The 15,473-nt window shown below is 53.4% G+C and overlaps 1 protein-coding gene across 1 annotated transcript in view; it reads right to left on the bottom strand.

Annotated features, from left to right (window-relative positions):
* The window catches only part of NIBAN2 (niban apoptosis regulator 2), a 69,223-nt gene that overhangs the window by 2,141 nt on the left and 51,609 nt on the right, over positions 1-15,473 (bottom strand). Inside the window, exons 6-13 of the mRNA XM_003940609.4 lie at positions 10,776-10,891; positions 10,075-10,179; positions 9,743-9,905; positions 2,517-2,704; positions 1,457-1,612; positions 879-995; positions 551-658; positions 326-437 (exon numbers count right to left, since the gene is read on the bottom strand). Of these exons, the coding sequence (XP_003940658.1) occupies positions 326-437; positions 551-658; positions 879-995; positions 1,457-1,612; positions 2,517-2,704; positions 9,743-9,905; positions 10,075-10,179; positions 10,776-10,891 (1,065 nt within the window). The remainder of the gene's footprint in view (positions 1-325; positions 438-550; positions 659-878; positions 996-1,456; positions 1,613-2,516; positions 2,705-9,742; positions 9,906-10,074; positions 10,180-10,775; positions 10,892-15,473) is intronic.

The raw sequence follows: 15,473 nt of genomic DNA on the forward strand, positions 1-15,473 counted from the left end.
TCTGTGGATATGACTCATTCCAGGCCTCATTGCTGAAAGCAGCAAGGCTGTGATGCTAACTCTAGGCCCAGCCTGGTGACCACGTGTCATCTAATCACTCATCTGACCCTCCCAGCAAAGACAAGGACTGGAGAGGAAACTAAGGCACAGAGATGCAAGGCTAAGGCCACTCCTGGGGCCACACAGTGAACAGTGGGCTTCACCCAGCCCCCAGGTGCAAGTCTGGGCTTTTCTTTGTACCTTAGCTGACCCCCTCACCTGCCACCACCTCTCAGCTACCCCCCAGCATCCTCCCGGCCACCATCCCGCCCTGGACGGCACCCACCTTGCAGGATGTCCTTCATGACAGTCTGCAGCACCACCTCCTCATATGTGTTCTCCACCAGGATGAACCTGGCAAAGTCCTCGAAGATCAGCTCCTGGAACCGGGGCAGCTCCTGCCCGGGTGGGGTGGCAGAGATAAGAGGTCAGGGCCCGGGGTGAAAGGAGGTCTGTATGCTCCACCCCCCGCCTGGGGCCCACACGGCCGGAGCTGGTGGGGGCCGCTCACCGACTTGCAGGTGGGGGCCAGCTTCCGGAGCAGGAACGGGATGCTGATCTGCAGCAGCGCCTCCCGGAAGAACCTCTTCCGCACGGAGCTGCTGTCGTAGTCGTATTTCTGCAGGGAACAAGGGGGTCAGGGGCCTGCCAGTCATGGGCTCCACTGGCCCTGAGGTTAGGATGAGGCCAGTGGTCTGACCCAAGCCTCCAAGTCCTCATACACATGAGAGGACCATGAGGCGGCCTTGCAGGGATAGCAGTCCTGGTGGTGGCTGGGGATGGGGCTCAGGGCTCGGCCTCGCCTAGGACGGTCCAGGGCAGGGCATGGGGCCGCTCACCTTCAGCACCCGCTCCAGGACCCGCTGGATGGACTTGCACAGCTCCTCCTTGGTGGGCCCCTTCCCCAGCTCCTGGTGCAGGAGGGTCTCGAAGGTATACACAGCATTGTCCATTTGCTGCGGGGCACACCACGGACACATGAAGCCCCCAAGGAGACCACAGCCCCTTCGTGGATGCCACTCAGGGGTCCTCACCCTCAGCCAGCCTCCCACCCCGAGGCCTGCCAGGGCAGCATGGTGACCGGTCTGTGCCCCCTCACTCATTCGCCCACTCACAGCACTGCACACTGGGGCCAGTCCCTGCCTTAAGGCCACAGGAAACGTGGGAAGGGGCTAGGGGGAGCAAGGAGAGCTTCCTGGAGGAAGGGGTCTCTAAGCTGAGACCTGGGAAATGAGTCAGAATTAGCCAGGTGGGCAGAGGCACAGATGTTCTGAGCAGAGGAGGAGAGTGCGTGCCTGGCAAGCGTGGCTACGGCATGGCAGGGATGGAGCAGAGGGGACCCTCCCCCCCCCCCAGTGAGGGGGCCTGTGGAAGGCAGTGGGTAGAGTGTGGGTGGGGGTGGCAGTCTCGGGTCTACCTCCCGCATGTGGATCTGGGCTCGCTGCTTGAACACCGACGTGCTGGACACATCGAACCGCTGCTGCAGCCCGTCCAGCCGCAGCGACTCCATCTTCTCGTAGCAGCTGTGCATCTTCAGGGGGTGGAAAGCCAGCCGGGACAGCTTCTCCATGTACTGCAGGGGTGGGACGTGGGGACTGAGTGGGGCCACCCCATGGCCAGGCGGCCCCCACACACACACTTTACCAGGCCCAGGGGCTGGCGCCTGCTGCCAGGGATGACCACCTGGTGCTGGTGGCCCCAAAGGTAAACCCAGGAGAGCCCAGGGCAGAAGGATGTGGCTCTGAGGGCACGGGGGTGTGGTCCAGAGGCACAGCATTGTGGAGAGGCAGCCTGGGTGCTGGGAGAAGCGCCTCATCCCTCCTGGGCTGCTGGGTGATCTTAGCCAAGCCATTTACCCTCTCTGAGCCTCGGTTTCCTCAGCTTCAGAATTGGGAGTTAGCTTTCATGCTCTCCAAGGGCTTCTCTAGGTCTCAGATTCTGTGATTATTATGGTCTGTGGACCCCCCATTTCAGAATATAGAGGAGGAAACTAAGATACAGGATAAATGTAATCTGGCAACTACGTGGGCTCCGGGCTGCCACCCCAAGAAGGGGACTGTGGAAGGACGTCCACCCCGAGAACCAGGTAACTGAGGTCAATGGCGGGCGATGGCTGTCTCCCTTTGGAGGCGTGTGCCCTGTGAATTCTGCCTCGTCCATCTCATCGCTCCGCCTGAAGCCCTTCCACCCCTCTCCCCTTCTCTCCTTCCCTCCTCCTTTCCCTTCTCTTTTTTGTTGAATTCTTTTCTATTTTCTCACCACTCTCGGTTTATAAAGGCTGATGGCAGGGAGTTAGTGTTTCCTCTTTCCTCTAACTGCAGGCCCCACGGCCTCGGCCCCTAGTCCCCAGCAGCCCCTCCCTGTCTACAGGGACAGCCTGGAGGGGACCGGCTGCCCTGAGTCACACAGTCAGGGCCCTCAGTGACAGACCAGACCCACACTCAGGAGACCCCCTCCCGGGGCAGTGCCAGCCTCACCTCGCCCAGCTTGTCAATGCCACCCTCGTTGATGACGTTCAGGTTCATGTCCGTGACCTCCTTGAAGAAGACGTCCCGTACTTCAGTGAATCCCTGGCTGGTGGGCACCATCAGGGCCTCCAAGATGGACGGGATGTAGGGCTGGACGTGGTTCCGGACGCACACCTCTGCCTTGGGGAGGATGAAGGCTGTGCCCCGAGGGAGCCAGGTCAGCAGGGGGGCCCTGAGGAACAGCTCCCCGCTCTCCTGGAACCCAGATGCTGAGGCTACTGTTTTACGATTATTATTGTTATATTCTTACTATTATTATTTTATTTGAGACAGGGTCTTAATCCAATGGGAGATTGCCCAGGCTGGAGTGCATAGCTCCCTGCAGCCTCAAACTTCTGAGCTCAAGCAATCCTCCCACCTCAGCCTCCCAATATTGTTATCATTTTTATTTCAACTTTTATTTTAGATTCAGGTGGTGCATGTACAGGTTTGTTCCATGGGTATATTGTGTGATGCTGAGGTTTCACGTAAAATTGATCTCATCACCCAGGTAGTAAGCACGGTACCCAAAAAGTAATCTTTCAGCCCTCCTCCAACTCTCTTCCCATTATTATTATTCCTATTAATTTTTGAGACAGTCTTGTGCTGTTGCCCAGACTGGAATGCAATGGCATGATCTCAGCTCACTGCAACCACTGCCTCCCAGGTTCAAGTGATTCTTCTGCCTCAGCCTCCCAAGTACCTAGGAATACAGGTGTATACCACCATGCCTGGCAATTTTTATTTTATTTTATTTATTTATTTATTTGAGACGAAGACTCTCTGTTGCCCAGGCTGGAGTGCAGTGGTATGACCTCGGCTCACTGCAAATCTCACCTCCTGGGTCAAAGCGATTCTCCTGCCTCAGCCTCCCAAGTAGCTGGGACTACAGGCGCGTGTCACCACGCCCAGCTAATTTTTTGTATTTTTAGAAGATACAAAGTTTCACCATATTAGCCAGACTGGTCTCAAACTCCCAACCTCAGGTGATCTGCCTACCTCGGCCTCCCAAAGTGCTGGGATTATAGGCATGAGCCACCGCACTCAATATTATTATTATTATTTTATTTTATTTAATTTTTTTTTTTTGAGACAGAGTGTCGCTCTTGTTACCCAGGCTGGAGTGCAATGGCACGATCTCGGCTCACCGCAACCTCCGCCTCCTGGGTTCAAGCAATTCTCCTGCCTCAGCCTCCTGAGTAGCTGGGACTACAGGCACGCGCCACCATGCCCAGCTAATTTTTTGTATTTTTCGTAGAGATGGGGTTTCACCACGTTGACCAGGATGGTCTCGATCTCTCGACCTCGTGATCCACCCACCTCGGCCTCCCAAAGTGCTGGGATTACAGGCTTGAGCCACCGCGCCCGGCTATTATTATTATTTTTATTTTAAGAGGCAGGGTCTCACTATGTTATCCAGCTGGTCTCAAACTCCTGGGCTCAAGTGATCCCCCTGCCTTGGCCTTCCAAAGTGCTGGGATTACAGGCATGAGCTACCAATATTTATTTTTAAATAAAATCACTGGGGGCAAGATTAGCAAGCTGAATGATTCCAGAGAAACAGTGGATCAAGATGAGAAATCCATGCAGGAAAAATGACAAGGTGTCCTGAGATTGGTCCCTGATCTTTCCAAAACCATTATGGCAAAAAACTAAGAAAACTTCCATTTAACAAGAGATTAATAATCAGAATATATAAGGAGCTCAAACAAGTCTATAGGAAAAAATCTTAGTAAGTCAATTAAAAATAGGCAAAAAGGCCAGGCAAGGTGGCTCACGCCTGTAATCCCAGCACTATGGGAGGCCGAGGAGGGCGGATCACCTGAGATCAGGAATTCAAGTCCAGCCTGCCCAACATGAAGAAACCCCATCTCTACTAAAAATACAAAATTAACCTGGCGTGGTGGCACATGCCTGTATCCCAGCTACTTGGGAGGCCAAGGCAGGAGAATCACTTGAACCCTGGAGACAGAGGTTGCGGTGAGCCAAGATTGTGCCATTGCACTCCAGCCTGGGCAACAAGAGCAAAACTCCATCTCAAAAAAAAAAGGGTGGGGTGGGTAGCAGAAGATTTGAATAGACATTTCCCCGAAGACATATAAATGGCAAACAGGCATATGGAAAGGTATTCAACACAAGGAGCCATATGAAAAGGTATTTGACATCACTTATCAGAGAAATGCAAATGAAAACTACAATGAGATGCTACCTCACCCTAGTTAAAATGGCTTTTATGCAAAAGACAGACAATAACAAATGCTGGTGAGGATGTGGAGAAAAGGGAACCCCCACATGCTGTTGGTGGTATGAAAGCAAGTATCTTAGGCCCCCAAAATCACTAAGCTAAAGGGAAAAGTCAAGCTGGGACCTGCTTAGAGCAAACCTGCCTCCCCCATTCCCTTCAAAGTCACCCCTCCCTCACTGAGATAAATGTGTATCTGATTGCTTCTTTAAGAGAGACTAATCAGAAATTTAAAATAATGCAACTATTAGTCTCTTTTCTTCCTGTGACCTGGAAGCCCCCTGCCTGCTTTTCCTTTGAGTTGTCCCACCTTTTTGGACAGAACTGATGTTCATTTTACTCTTTTTTTGAGACAGGGTCTTACTCTGTCAACCAGGCTGGAGTACAGTGCCTTGCTGTCGGCTCACTGCAGCCTCTGCCTCCTGGGTTCAAGATTCTCATGCCTCACTCAGCCTTTCAAGTAGCTGGGACTACAGGCGTGCACCACTATACCCAGTTAAGTTTTGTATTTTTATTAGAGATGGGGTTTCACCATGTTGGCCAGGCTGGTCTCGAACTTCTGACCTCAAGTGATCCACCCGCCTCGCCCTCCCAAAGTGCTGGGATTATAGGCATGAGCCACCATGCTGGCTCATTTTACTTAAGTTGATTGATGTCTCATGTTTCCCTAAAATGTATAAAACCAAGCTGTTCTCTGACCACCCTGGGCACCTGCCATCCAGACCTCCTGAGGCTGTGTCATGGGTCCATGTCCTCAACTTGGCAAAATAAACTTTCTCACTTAACTGAGACCTGTCTCAAATTTTGGGGGGTTCACAGTGGGATGTAAATTAGTACAACCACTAAGGACAGATTGGAAGTTCCTCAAAAATCTAATAGAGCTACCATACGATCCACAGCCCCTGCTGGGTATCTACCCACGTAGAGGAAATCAGCCTGTCAGAGAGACCCGCACTCCCGTGTCGGTGGCGGCTCTGTTCACAACATCCGAGATTTGGAAGTAATTTAAGGGTCCATAACAGATGATTGGATAAAACAAATGCGGTGCATATACATAATGGAGTACTATGCAGCCATAAAGAATGACATTCAGTCATTTGCCACACGGATGGAACTGAGGGTCCTTCTATTAAGTAAAATAAGCCAGGCACAGAAAAACATCACACATTGTTCTCATGTACGTGGGACCTAAAAATTAAAGCAAATTGACATTTTGGACGGGGTCTCCCCTCTGGGGGCAACAAAAAAGGTTAAAATAAAAATAAAAATAAAAATAAAAACACCAAAACACCAAAGCAATCAAACCCATGGAGATAGCAGAAGGATGGTTACTGGAGGGTGAGTGGGTAGTCAGGGTGAGGGGGAGGTGGAGATGGTTAATGGGTACAAACAATAGAACCCTCAGAGGCATTTGAACCAGAGTAACTCTATCTTGAATAGGTGCTGGGTAAAAAGAGGCTGAGACCTACTGGGCTGCATTCCCAGACAGTTAAGGCATTCCAAGTCACAGGATGAGACAGGAGGTCAGCACAAGATACAGGTCATACAAGCCTTGCTGATAAAACAGATGGTGACGAGAGTGACCTCGGTCGTCCTGACTGCTACACTCCCACCGATGACAGTCTACAGATGCCATGGCAACATCAGGAAGTTACCCTACAGGCTCTAAACAAGGGAGGCATGAATAACCCACCCCTTGTTTGGCATAATATCAAGAAATAACCATAAAAATGGGCAACCAGCAGCTCCCGGGGCTGCTCAGTTTATGGAGAAGCCATTCTTTATTCCTTTACTTCCTAATCAACTTGCTTTTATTCTGTGGACTTCGCCCTGAATTCTTGAGATCCAAGAACCCTCTCTGGGGGTCTGGATCGGGAGCCCTTTCTGGTAAGAAAATGAATGAATAAGTCCTAGTATTTGATAGCACAACAGGGTGACTAGAATCAGTAATAATTTAATTGTATACTTGGCCGGGTGCGATGGGTCACACCTGTAATCCCAGCACTTTGGGAGGCCAAGGTGGGTGTGAATCACCTGAGGTCAGAAGTTCAAGACCAGCCTGGCCAACATGGTGAAACCCCATCTCTACATATTAAAAAAAAAAATATATATATATATATATATATATATATTTTTTTTTTTTTTTTGAGACGGAGTTTCGCTCTTGTTACCCAGGCTGGAGTGCAATGGCGCGATCTCGGCTCACCGCAACCTCCGCCTCCTGGGTTCAGGCAATTCTCCTGCCTCAGCCTCCTGAGTAGCTGGGATTATAGGCACGCACCACCATGCCCAGCTAATTTTTTGTATTTTTAGTAGAGATGGGGTTTCACCATGTTGACCAGGTTGGTCTCGATCTCTCGACCTCGTGATCCACCCGCCTCGGCCTCCCAAAGTGCTGGGATTACAGGCTTGAGCCACTGCGCCCGGCCGAATTTTTTGTATTTTTAATAGAGACGGGGTTTCACCATGTTGACCAGGATGGTCTCGATCTCTTAACCTCGTGATCCACCCGCCTTGGCCTCCCAAAGTGCTGGGATTACAGGCTTGAGCCACCGCGCCCGGCCAAAATTTTTTTTTTTTAAATTGTACACTTAAAAAAAGGGCAGGTGTTGCCGGGCATGGTGGCTCATGCCTGTAATCCTAGCACTTTGGGAGGCTGAGGTGGGTGGATCACCTGAGGTCAGGAGTTCAAGACCAGCCTAGCCATCACGGTGAAACCCCATCTTAAAAAAAAAAAAGGGCAGGTGTGATGGCTCAAGTATGTAGTCCCAGGACCTTGGGAGGCTGAGGTGGGGAGATTCCTTGAGGTCAGGAGTTCGAGACCAGCCTGGCCAACATGGTAAGAGCTTGTCTCTACTAAAAATACAAAAATTAGCTGAGTGTGGTGGCGCTCAGTGAGCTGAGATGGCACCACTGCACTCCAACCTGGGCAACAAGAGTGAGACTCTGTATCAAAAACAAACAAAAAACAACTAAAAGAATATACTTGGATTGTTTGTAACACAAAGGGTAAATGCTTGAGGGGATGAATACTCTGGAATTTTCTATGATGTAATTACTACACATTGCATGCCTGTACCAAAACACCTCATGTACTCCATAAACATGTACACCTACTATGCACCCACAAAAATTAAAAATTAAAATAAGAAAACTGCCAGCCTAGAGGCGTCAGCAGTATTCTGCTTAGCTAGAAACAGACAAAAACTCCTTGTTGGGGGTGGGGGATGGGTCTTGCTTCTTCATTTGAACAAAAAGAACAAGGCATTAATAGATTCAATAAACCTCTTGGTTTTACAAAAACTGGGCGAATCCTCTCTGGAATGGTGTGGCTGGCTCTGCATACTATAAAAGGCTTCTTCCTTGTGGGCAGGGACCATCTCCAGAACATTCTAACCAAAGCATTTCACCGAGGATATTTAGATGTCCACCCCAACCCCAGCCCAGCTAGTGTTCTTTGTTCCACACAAGAAATGTCAACTCTCAGTGTCCTGTCCAGCTCTCAGCCAGCACTCAGGGTCTGGCTAGTGAAGAATAACCCACAGGAGCCCGGTGAGGCCTCGCATGCCTGTAATCCCAGTGCTTAGGGAGACTGAGGCAGGAGGATTGCTTGAGGTCAGGAGTTCAAGACCAGCCTGGACAACACAGTAAGATCCCCTTCTCTTTTTAAAAAATTTAAAAGAGTTTTGCCCAGCCAAGACCCCTTCTCTACAAACAATTTAAAAATTAGTCGGGCATGGTGGTATGCACTTGTAGTCTCAGTTACTCAGGAGGCTGAAGTTGGAAGATTGCTAGAGCTCAGGAGGTCGAGGCTTCAGTGAGCCCTGATTGCACCACTGTTTTCCACCTAGAAGACACTGCAGACTCCGGCTCTTAAAAAACAGGCCGGAAGCCGTGGCTCATGCCTGCAATCCCAACACTTTGGGAGGCCAAGGTGGGCAGATCACAAGGTCAGGAGTTTGAGACCAGCATGGCAAAACCCTGTCACTACAAAAATACGAAAATTAGCTGGGCGTGGTGGGGCGTGCCTGTAGTCCCAGCAGCTACTCAGGAGGCTGAGGCAGGAGAATTGCTTGAACCCAGGAGGCAGAGGTTGTGGTGAGTGGAGATCACACCACTGTACTCCAGCCTGGGTGACAGAGGATAAACTGACCTGGGAAAGGTACACTAGCTGAAAGTAAATGTACTATAAAATGACACATGGTAAAATTTGTGATGAGTCAGAGATAAGAAGAAGGCTTGAGGCCAGGCGTGGTGGCTCACCTGAGGTTGGGAGTTCAAGACCAGCCTGACCAACATGTAGAAACCCTGTCTCTACTAAAAATACAAAATTAGCTCGGTGTCTTGGCACATGCCTGTAGTCCCAACTACTCAGGAGGCTAAGGCAGGAGAATCGCTTGAACCCAGGAGGGAAAGGTTGTGGTGAGCCAAGATCACACCATTGCACTCCAGTCTGGGTAACAAGAATGAACAAAACTCTGTCTCAAAATAAGAAAAGAGAGGCCGGTCATGGTGGCTCACATCTGTAATCCCAGCACTTTGAGAGGCCGAGGCAGATGGATCTCCTGAGGTCAGGAGTTCAAGACCAGCCTGGCCAACATGGTGAAATCCCCATCTCTACTAATAATACAAAAAATTAGTTGGTAGTGGTGGCATGCACCTGTAATCCCAGCTACTTGGGAGGCCGGCAGGGGAGGGGGGTGAGGGGGGAGGTTTGAACCTACTGAATAAAAATTTTCATATTCAAGATCTGGGTTTATAGAAATCATAGCCACAAAACAATTCACAGGGATTGGAGGACCACAGTGCAGATTTGACTCTATTTTTTTTTTCTTCTTCCCAGGCAGTGCTGAAGAAATTGACTCTAATTTTTACAAATGATCAATGAGCAAGTCATTGCTGTGAAACTTACATGGATCATGGAGGGCCCATCGGACATGGGGGTGGCGCCTACCTCGGATCTTGCTGGCAAGGTGCTCCTTGGAGGTGATGATTTGGTCCATGTCTGTGCGGATGACGGCCTTCATGGCCGGCCGCGCCTGCTGCACCTTAGCTAGCACCTCCTCAAAGCGTGCCTTAGCCTGTTCGTACACCATGCGGTAGACGGCATCCGAGATCTGTGGGTGGAGCAGCTGCGTCGGCACTGAGGCTGAGGGCACTGCACCAGCTACAGGTCCCGGCACCGGAGCTGAGGGCGCCTTGCCAGCTGCAGGTCCTGGCACCAGGGCTGAGGGCACTGCGCCAGCTGCAGTCCCACCCCCACTCCAGGGCCCCAGGCCCACCCACCTGGATCCACTGCCGCTGCCGCTCCTGTGGTTTCCCCTTCAGCCGCGGGGCGAGCTCTGCCTTCAGCTCGGGGCCCAGCTCCTCCATCACCAGGTTGCTCAGGATCTAGGTTGAGGAGGCACAAGCCAGGGCAGCGGTGGAAGCACGCTCAGGTGGCCCGTTTCTCTCCACATTCTTGCAAGCCGGGCACTCCAGCCCCCACCTCCTCCAGGCCTGGCCCATTGCTCCACCCCACACTGCCCTCTCTCTCCTGAGCTTCATTCCCACAGGTCTGCCTGGGTGTCCTGCAGGATCCTCAGACTTGGGGGCCAGCCCCAGGGCCTTTGCACACGCTATCTCCCCTGCCTGGAATACCACACTCCCTGCCTGCTTTGTCTGCACATGGAAGTGTGCACTGATTTGCTGAATGACTGTTTATCCTGCTAGACAGAGAGCTCCCTGAGGGCCAGGGATGTGTCTATATGGTTCCCAGCTGCACCCTGGTGCCTCCTCCAGGGTAAGTGCTCAGGTGCTCAGTAAGTGATGAATAAAATAGCAAGTATCTCCATTTGCATGGCCCCTGTGCCTGTCCAAATCTGAGCTAGTCATCTTCGAAACCGGCAGCACCCCAGAGCCTCATGTCTGTACCCAGGGCCCCTGCCCTCCACTGCTGGGTCCTCACATGACTTCCGAGGTCTCCTCCCCAGCCCGCCTGGCCTCACCTGCACCTCGTTCCCACACAGCATCTCCCAGGTGCCATACAGCTCCTTGGACTGGCGGTACATGCGGATGGCGTCTGTGAACGCAGGACCCTCCACCTTGGAGTCCTCGGGGATTCCTGCCCAGGAGAGGGAGCAGGAGAGGTCAGCAGATGGCCCAGTGACCCCTACCAAGACCAGCTGACGACTCACCAGAACCTCCCCACACATACAACGTGCACCCCGGGAGGGGCAGCTGGGACGCCCCCACTGCCCTCGTGGTCATCAGAGCAGTCATGTTTGTATCTGATAGCAAAAGCGGTAATGACCCCCCCACCAACAGCAGCAAGGCAGCCCCCCGTTGCCTCCTCCTCAGCTCCTGAAATCCTCCCAACCACCCCAAGGCCTGGACACTATCGTTCACCTATTTACAGATGAAGAGATAACCGGCCAGGCCACAGGCCCAGGGTCACAGGGCAGAGAGTGGCAGAGCCAGGACTGGAAGCTCCCATCCCATGAGCGGCCACCCAGAATGGCCCTAGAGGCACCCAGAGACCCTTGTTCTAGCCCCAGTTCCTCCCTTACTGCTGGACCACGGCCCTTCAAACTTTGCCTGGAACAGGCGAGACAATAGCTACTCTCAGCCCTGCAGGCCATAAAACCCCTCCCGCAATGCTGGCCTCTTCCGTCACCGCACAGAAACAGCCACGGACCATCCAGAAACAAAGGAGCGGGCCTCTACTCTGATAAGCTTTGTTTGGAGCCCACAGGCCATAGATTGCTGAGCCTGGTTCTAGATCGCTGAACCCGAGGCCCGTTTCCTCTTCCGAACAATGGGAACAGTGACTGTGGCCTGGCCTCACAGACCCACTGTGGGGCTCCACGGGCCACGGTATAGGGACAGAAGAGCAGGGCCCAGCACTGCCCTGATCACACATTTTATCAATAACTGAGGAGCCCGCTGGCTGCCCCACCAGGCCCGGGGTCTGTCCTGTTCACCGCCGAGTCTAGGTCAGTACCTGGCACAGATGATTGAATAACTTTGTTAAAGGAATGAAGCTAGGCTGGGTGCAGTGGCTCACACTTGTAATTCCAGCACTTTGGGAGGCCAAGGCGGGGTATCACGAGTTCAGGAGTTCAAGACTGGCCTGGCCAACACAGTGAAACCCTGTCTCTACTAAATATAAAAAAATTAAAAAATTAGCTGGGTGTGGTGGCGGGTGCCTGTAATCCCAGCTACTTGGGAGGCTGAGGCGGAAGAATCACTTGAACCCGGGAGGTGGAGGTTGCAGTGAACAGAGATCACGCCACTGCACTCTAGCCTGAGCAACAGAGTCTCAAAGAAAAAAAAAAAAAAAAATGAAGCCAGACACACTGGCTTACACCTGTAAGTAATCCCCGTACTTTGGGAGGCTGAGGCGGGGTGGGGGGGATCACTTGAAGTCAGGAGTTCGAGACCAGCCTGGCTGACATGGTAAAACCCCATCTCTACTAAAAATACAAAAATTAGCCAGGTGTGGTGGCGGATGCCTGTAATCCCAGCTACTTGGGAGGCTGCAGCAAAAGAATCACTTGAACCCAGGAGGCAGAGGTTGCAGTGAGCCAAGATTGTGCCACTGCACTCTAGCCTGGTGACAGAGTAAGACTCTGTCTCAAAAAACAAAAGGAAGGAAGGATTTACTATTGATAACAACTAGAAAACACCATTTCTGTATTTGTGCCACTGTTGGTGCTGTCAGTGGACCAAAGGCCAGTGAGGTCGACCCAAGTGAGGCGTGGACCTCCAGACTCTGTGCCGGGGAGGCAACTGGCAGGAAGTTGCAAAATCTGACTTGGGGTAAGAACGTGGTTAAACACCACTGAGCCAGACAGCAGGCAGGCTCCCCTGGCCACATGCCTCTGACCACCGTGTCCCCAGAGCCCAGGAAAGGGAAACGGAAGCCTGTACATCAGAAACCCAAGGTTCCCACTGCCATGACTATGGGCTGAGTCACCACAGCAGAGAAAAAGCCCCTCGCTGGGTCCCTCCCTTCCCACACCCAGCTGACCACAGAAATCACTGCCTGTCAGAGCCGCAAGGGAGCTGAGCAGGGGGAGGCCCAGTGCTCATCCCTACAGCGCAGCTGCCTGGACAGGGACGGGGGACTGCGGGAGTCTCACCCCTGCATTTCAGGGACCAGAAGTCAGGCAGAAGGGACAGGAGCAGGGCGGATGTTCCAGCTGGGGCAGCATGCAGAGAGCCCTGGGTGGGGGCTGCCCACCTGGGCCAGAAGAGGTGGTCCGCCCTGCAACTCCAACAGCCTCTGAGGAGGGCAAGATCTCCTAGAAATCGAGTTTTGGCTGGAAAATCTGGATGGTACATTACCTGCAGGCTCCCCGACAGGGAGAGGGAATTTTCATTCTGCACAAACCAACTCAGGTGTGCAGGGCAGGGCCACTTTCCAGGTGGCAGGAACATGAGACAGCAGGGCTGGGGAGAGGCCAGCCAGCCTCGAGCCTTGAGACTCGCTCTTTCTGCACGCCTAGCTGCTGAGTGTGACAAGTTTCAGGGTTGCCCCTCCTGAGCTCTTCCCATGAGCTCAGCTCTTAGGGACTGAGCGTGCCTTCACACACTGGAGTCTTAACCCCCACTACCTCAGAATGTGATTGTATTTGGATCCGGAGTCTCTTTTCTTTCTTTTTTTTTTTTGAGAAGAGTCTCACTCTGTCACCCAGGCTGGAGGGCAGTGGTGCAATCTTGGCTCACTACAGCCTCTGCCGCCTGGGTTCAAGCCATTCTCTCACTGTAGGCTCCTGAGTAGCTGGGATTACAGGCGCCCCCACCATGTCCAGCTAATTTTTTCATTTTTAACGAAAGACGGGGTTTTACCACATTGGCCAGGTTGGTCTCAAACTCCTGACCTCAAGAGATCCACCTGCCTCAGCCTCCCAAAGTGCTGGGATTACAGGCGTGAGCCACCATGCCCGGCCTTGGTCCCAGGGTCTTAAAGAGGTAAGTTAAACCAAGAGAATTACCATGGGCCCAAATCCAACACAATTAGCACCCTTAAAAGAAAAGTACATTTCTTCTTGAAAGAAGAGAAAACACAGGCACGCAGAGGCATGAGCCTGTGAGGACTCGGGGAGAAGGCGGCCGGCCACCAGCCAAGAGGCGGCCTCGGAGAAACCAGCCCTGCTGACACCCTGACCTCGCCTCAGGCCTCCCGCGGGGAGAGAACAGATTCCTGCTGTGTACCCACCCGGTCCGTGGTATTCATTATGGCAGTCTTGGGAAACTGAGGCCCCAGCCCTGGCTGAGGCTACACACACATCAGCTCACTGAATCCTTCACCCACTGTGCCCTACTTTTCCCAGAGAAAGAACTGAGGCTCGGAGAGGCAGTTACTGCTCGAGGCCACTCAGCTAGTGGACGGCAGAGCGGGGCTTGAACCCAGGACCAGCTGACTCTAGCCAGACCTGGAGACCTTCCAAGAAAGGAAATGGCATTCCTCGCTCCCAGCAGCAGACAGGGGGACCATGGTCAGACAGGAAGACCTCTGCGCCCCAGGCCCACACTGAAGACCCGGCATAGCCACTGCCCAGCTGCCTCCTGCCACCCCCAGCTGCTCCAGGAATGCAGGATGTGAAGGGGGCCTGGGACCGCTCGTGTCTGCCCAGCTTGGCCTCCTTCCTCCCCACCCCCCACTTCCTGGCAGCCCCTGGAGTGAGCGATTCCAGGCTCCACAAATTCCAAGCCCAGCCTCCGAGACGGAGGAAGCAGAGAACTTTCTCACAGTCCGTGGGGTGGAAGGCAGGCCTGAAACCAGCCTCGTCAGCTCCCAGCCTGGGGTGAAGGGGCCCCCCCCGGCAGGACACCTTCCTGGCACAGGACACCCCTTCATTCCTCGGCCCAGCAGCTCTCCTGGGCCTCCCTCTGCTCCACTACACCCTAGACCCAAGAATCCCCCCATGGCCTCCCCACTGAGCGCTCGCTGTGCGTGCCAGGCTCACCGCCAAGAGCTCCACGCAGACCAGCTCTTCCCAATCAACTCTCCAGCTCGAGTTTATCATCATCCCCACTGCACACTGCACACATGGGGACTGAGGGTGGCCCTTCCCCACCTTGCTCTGTGCCCACCCCTTCCCTATCTGGCCCACTCTGCCAGGCCAGGTCAGCCATTAGCCTTGGAAACCTGGAGACATGGCACCAAGCCAGGGGCTGGGGAGGCGGAGAGCCCTTGGCCAGGCAGCCAGAGCCTTGAGTGCCTCCACCCAGTCCCAGCCCCAGCCCACAGCACCCGGGACCTGGGAACAGGAGGCCCTTTGTGGGCAGCTGGGCCCAGGTGGCAGGGGCTGGCCTGGTTGAAGACCTGGCTTGGCAGAGGCCAGACAGGGCAGAGACAGCTCTGGAGAGGCGAGCAGGAGGGTTGGGGTGAGTCAAGGCCCGCGGCAGCAGCTTAGAGGCCACTGGAGCCCACCCTGTCCCCTGCAGCCTTCCACCTCCGCACCATGTGGCACTGCACCCGAGGGTGGAGTGGGGGCAGGCGCCTCCCTCAGGTCAGATCACCAGGAAGCAGTTCAGGGTCCAGGACTGTGTTGCTCCTTCCCAGGGCACCACCCTCACCTTGGAAGAACATCCTCAGCCTTCCTGATCAAATTCCTTAGAGGCCTTCAAGCTTCTTCCAGACCTGGCCCCAGAGGCCCCCCTCCAGTCCCATTTCAGGTCACCCCCTCCCTGCTTCA

The sequence above is a fragment of the Saimiri boliviensis genome, chromosome 2 (assembly GCF_048565385.1).
Source record: "Saimiri boliviensis isolate mSaiBol1 chromosome 2, mSaiBol1.pri, whole genome shotgun sequence".
NCBI lineage: Eukaryota > Metazoa > Chordata > Mammalia > Primates > Cebidae > Saimiri > Saimiri boliviensis.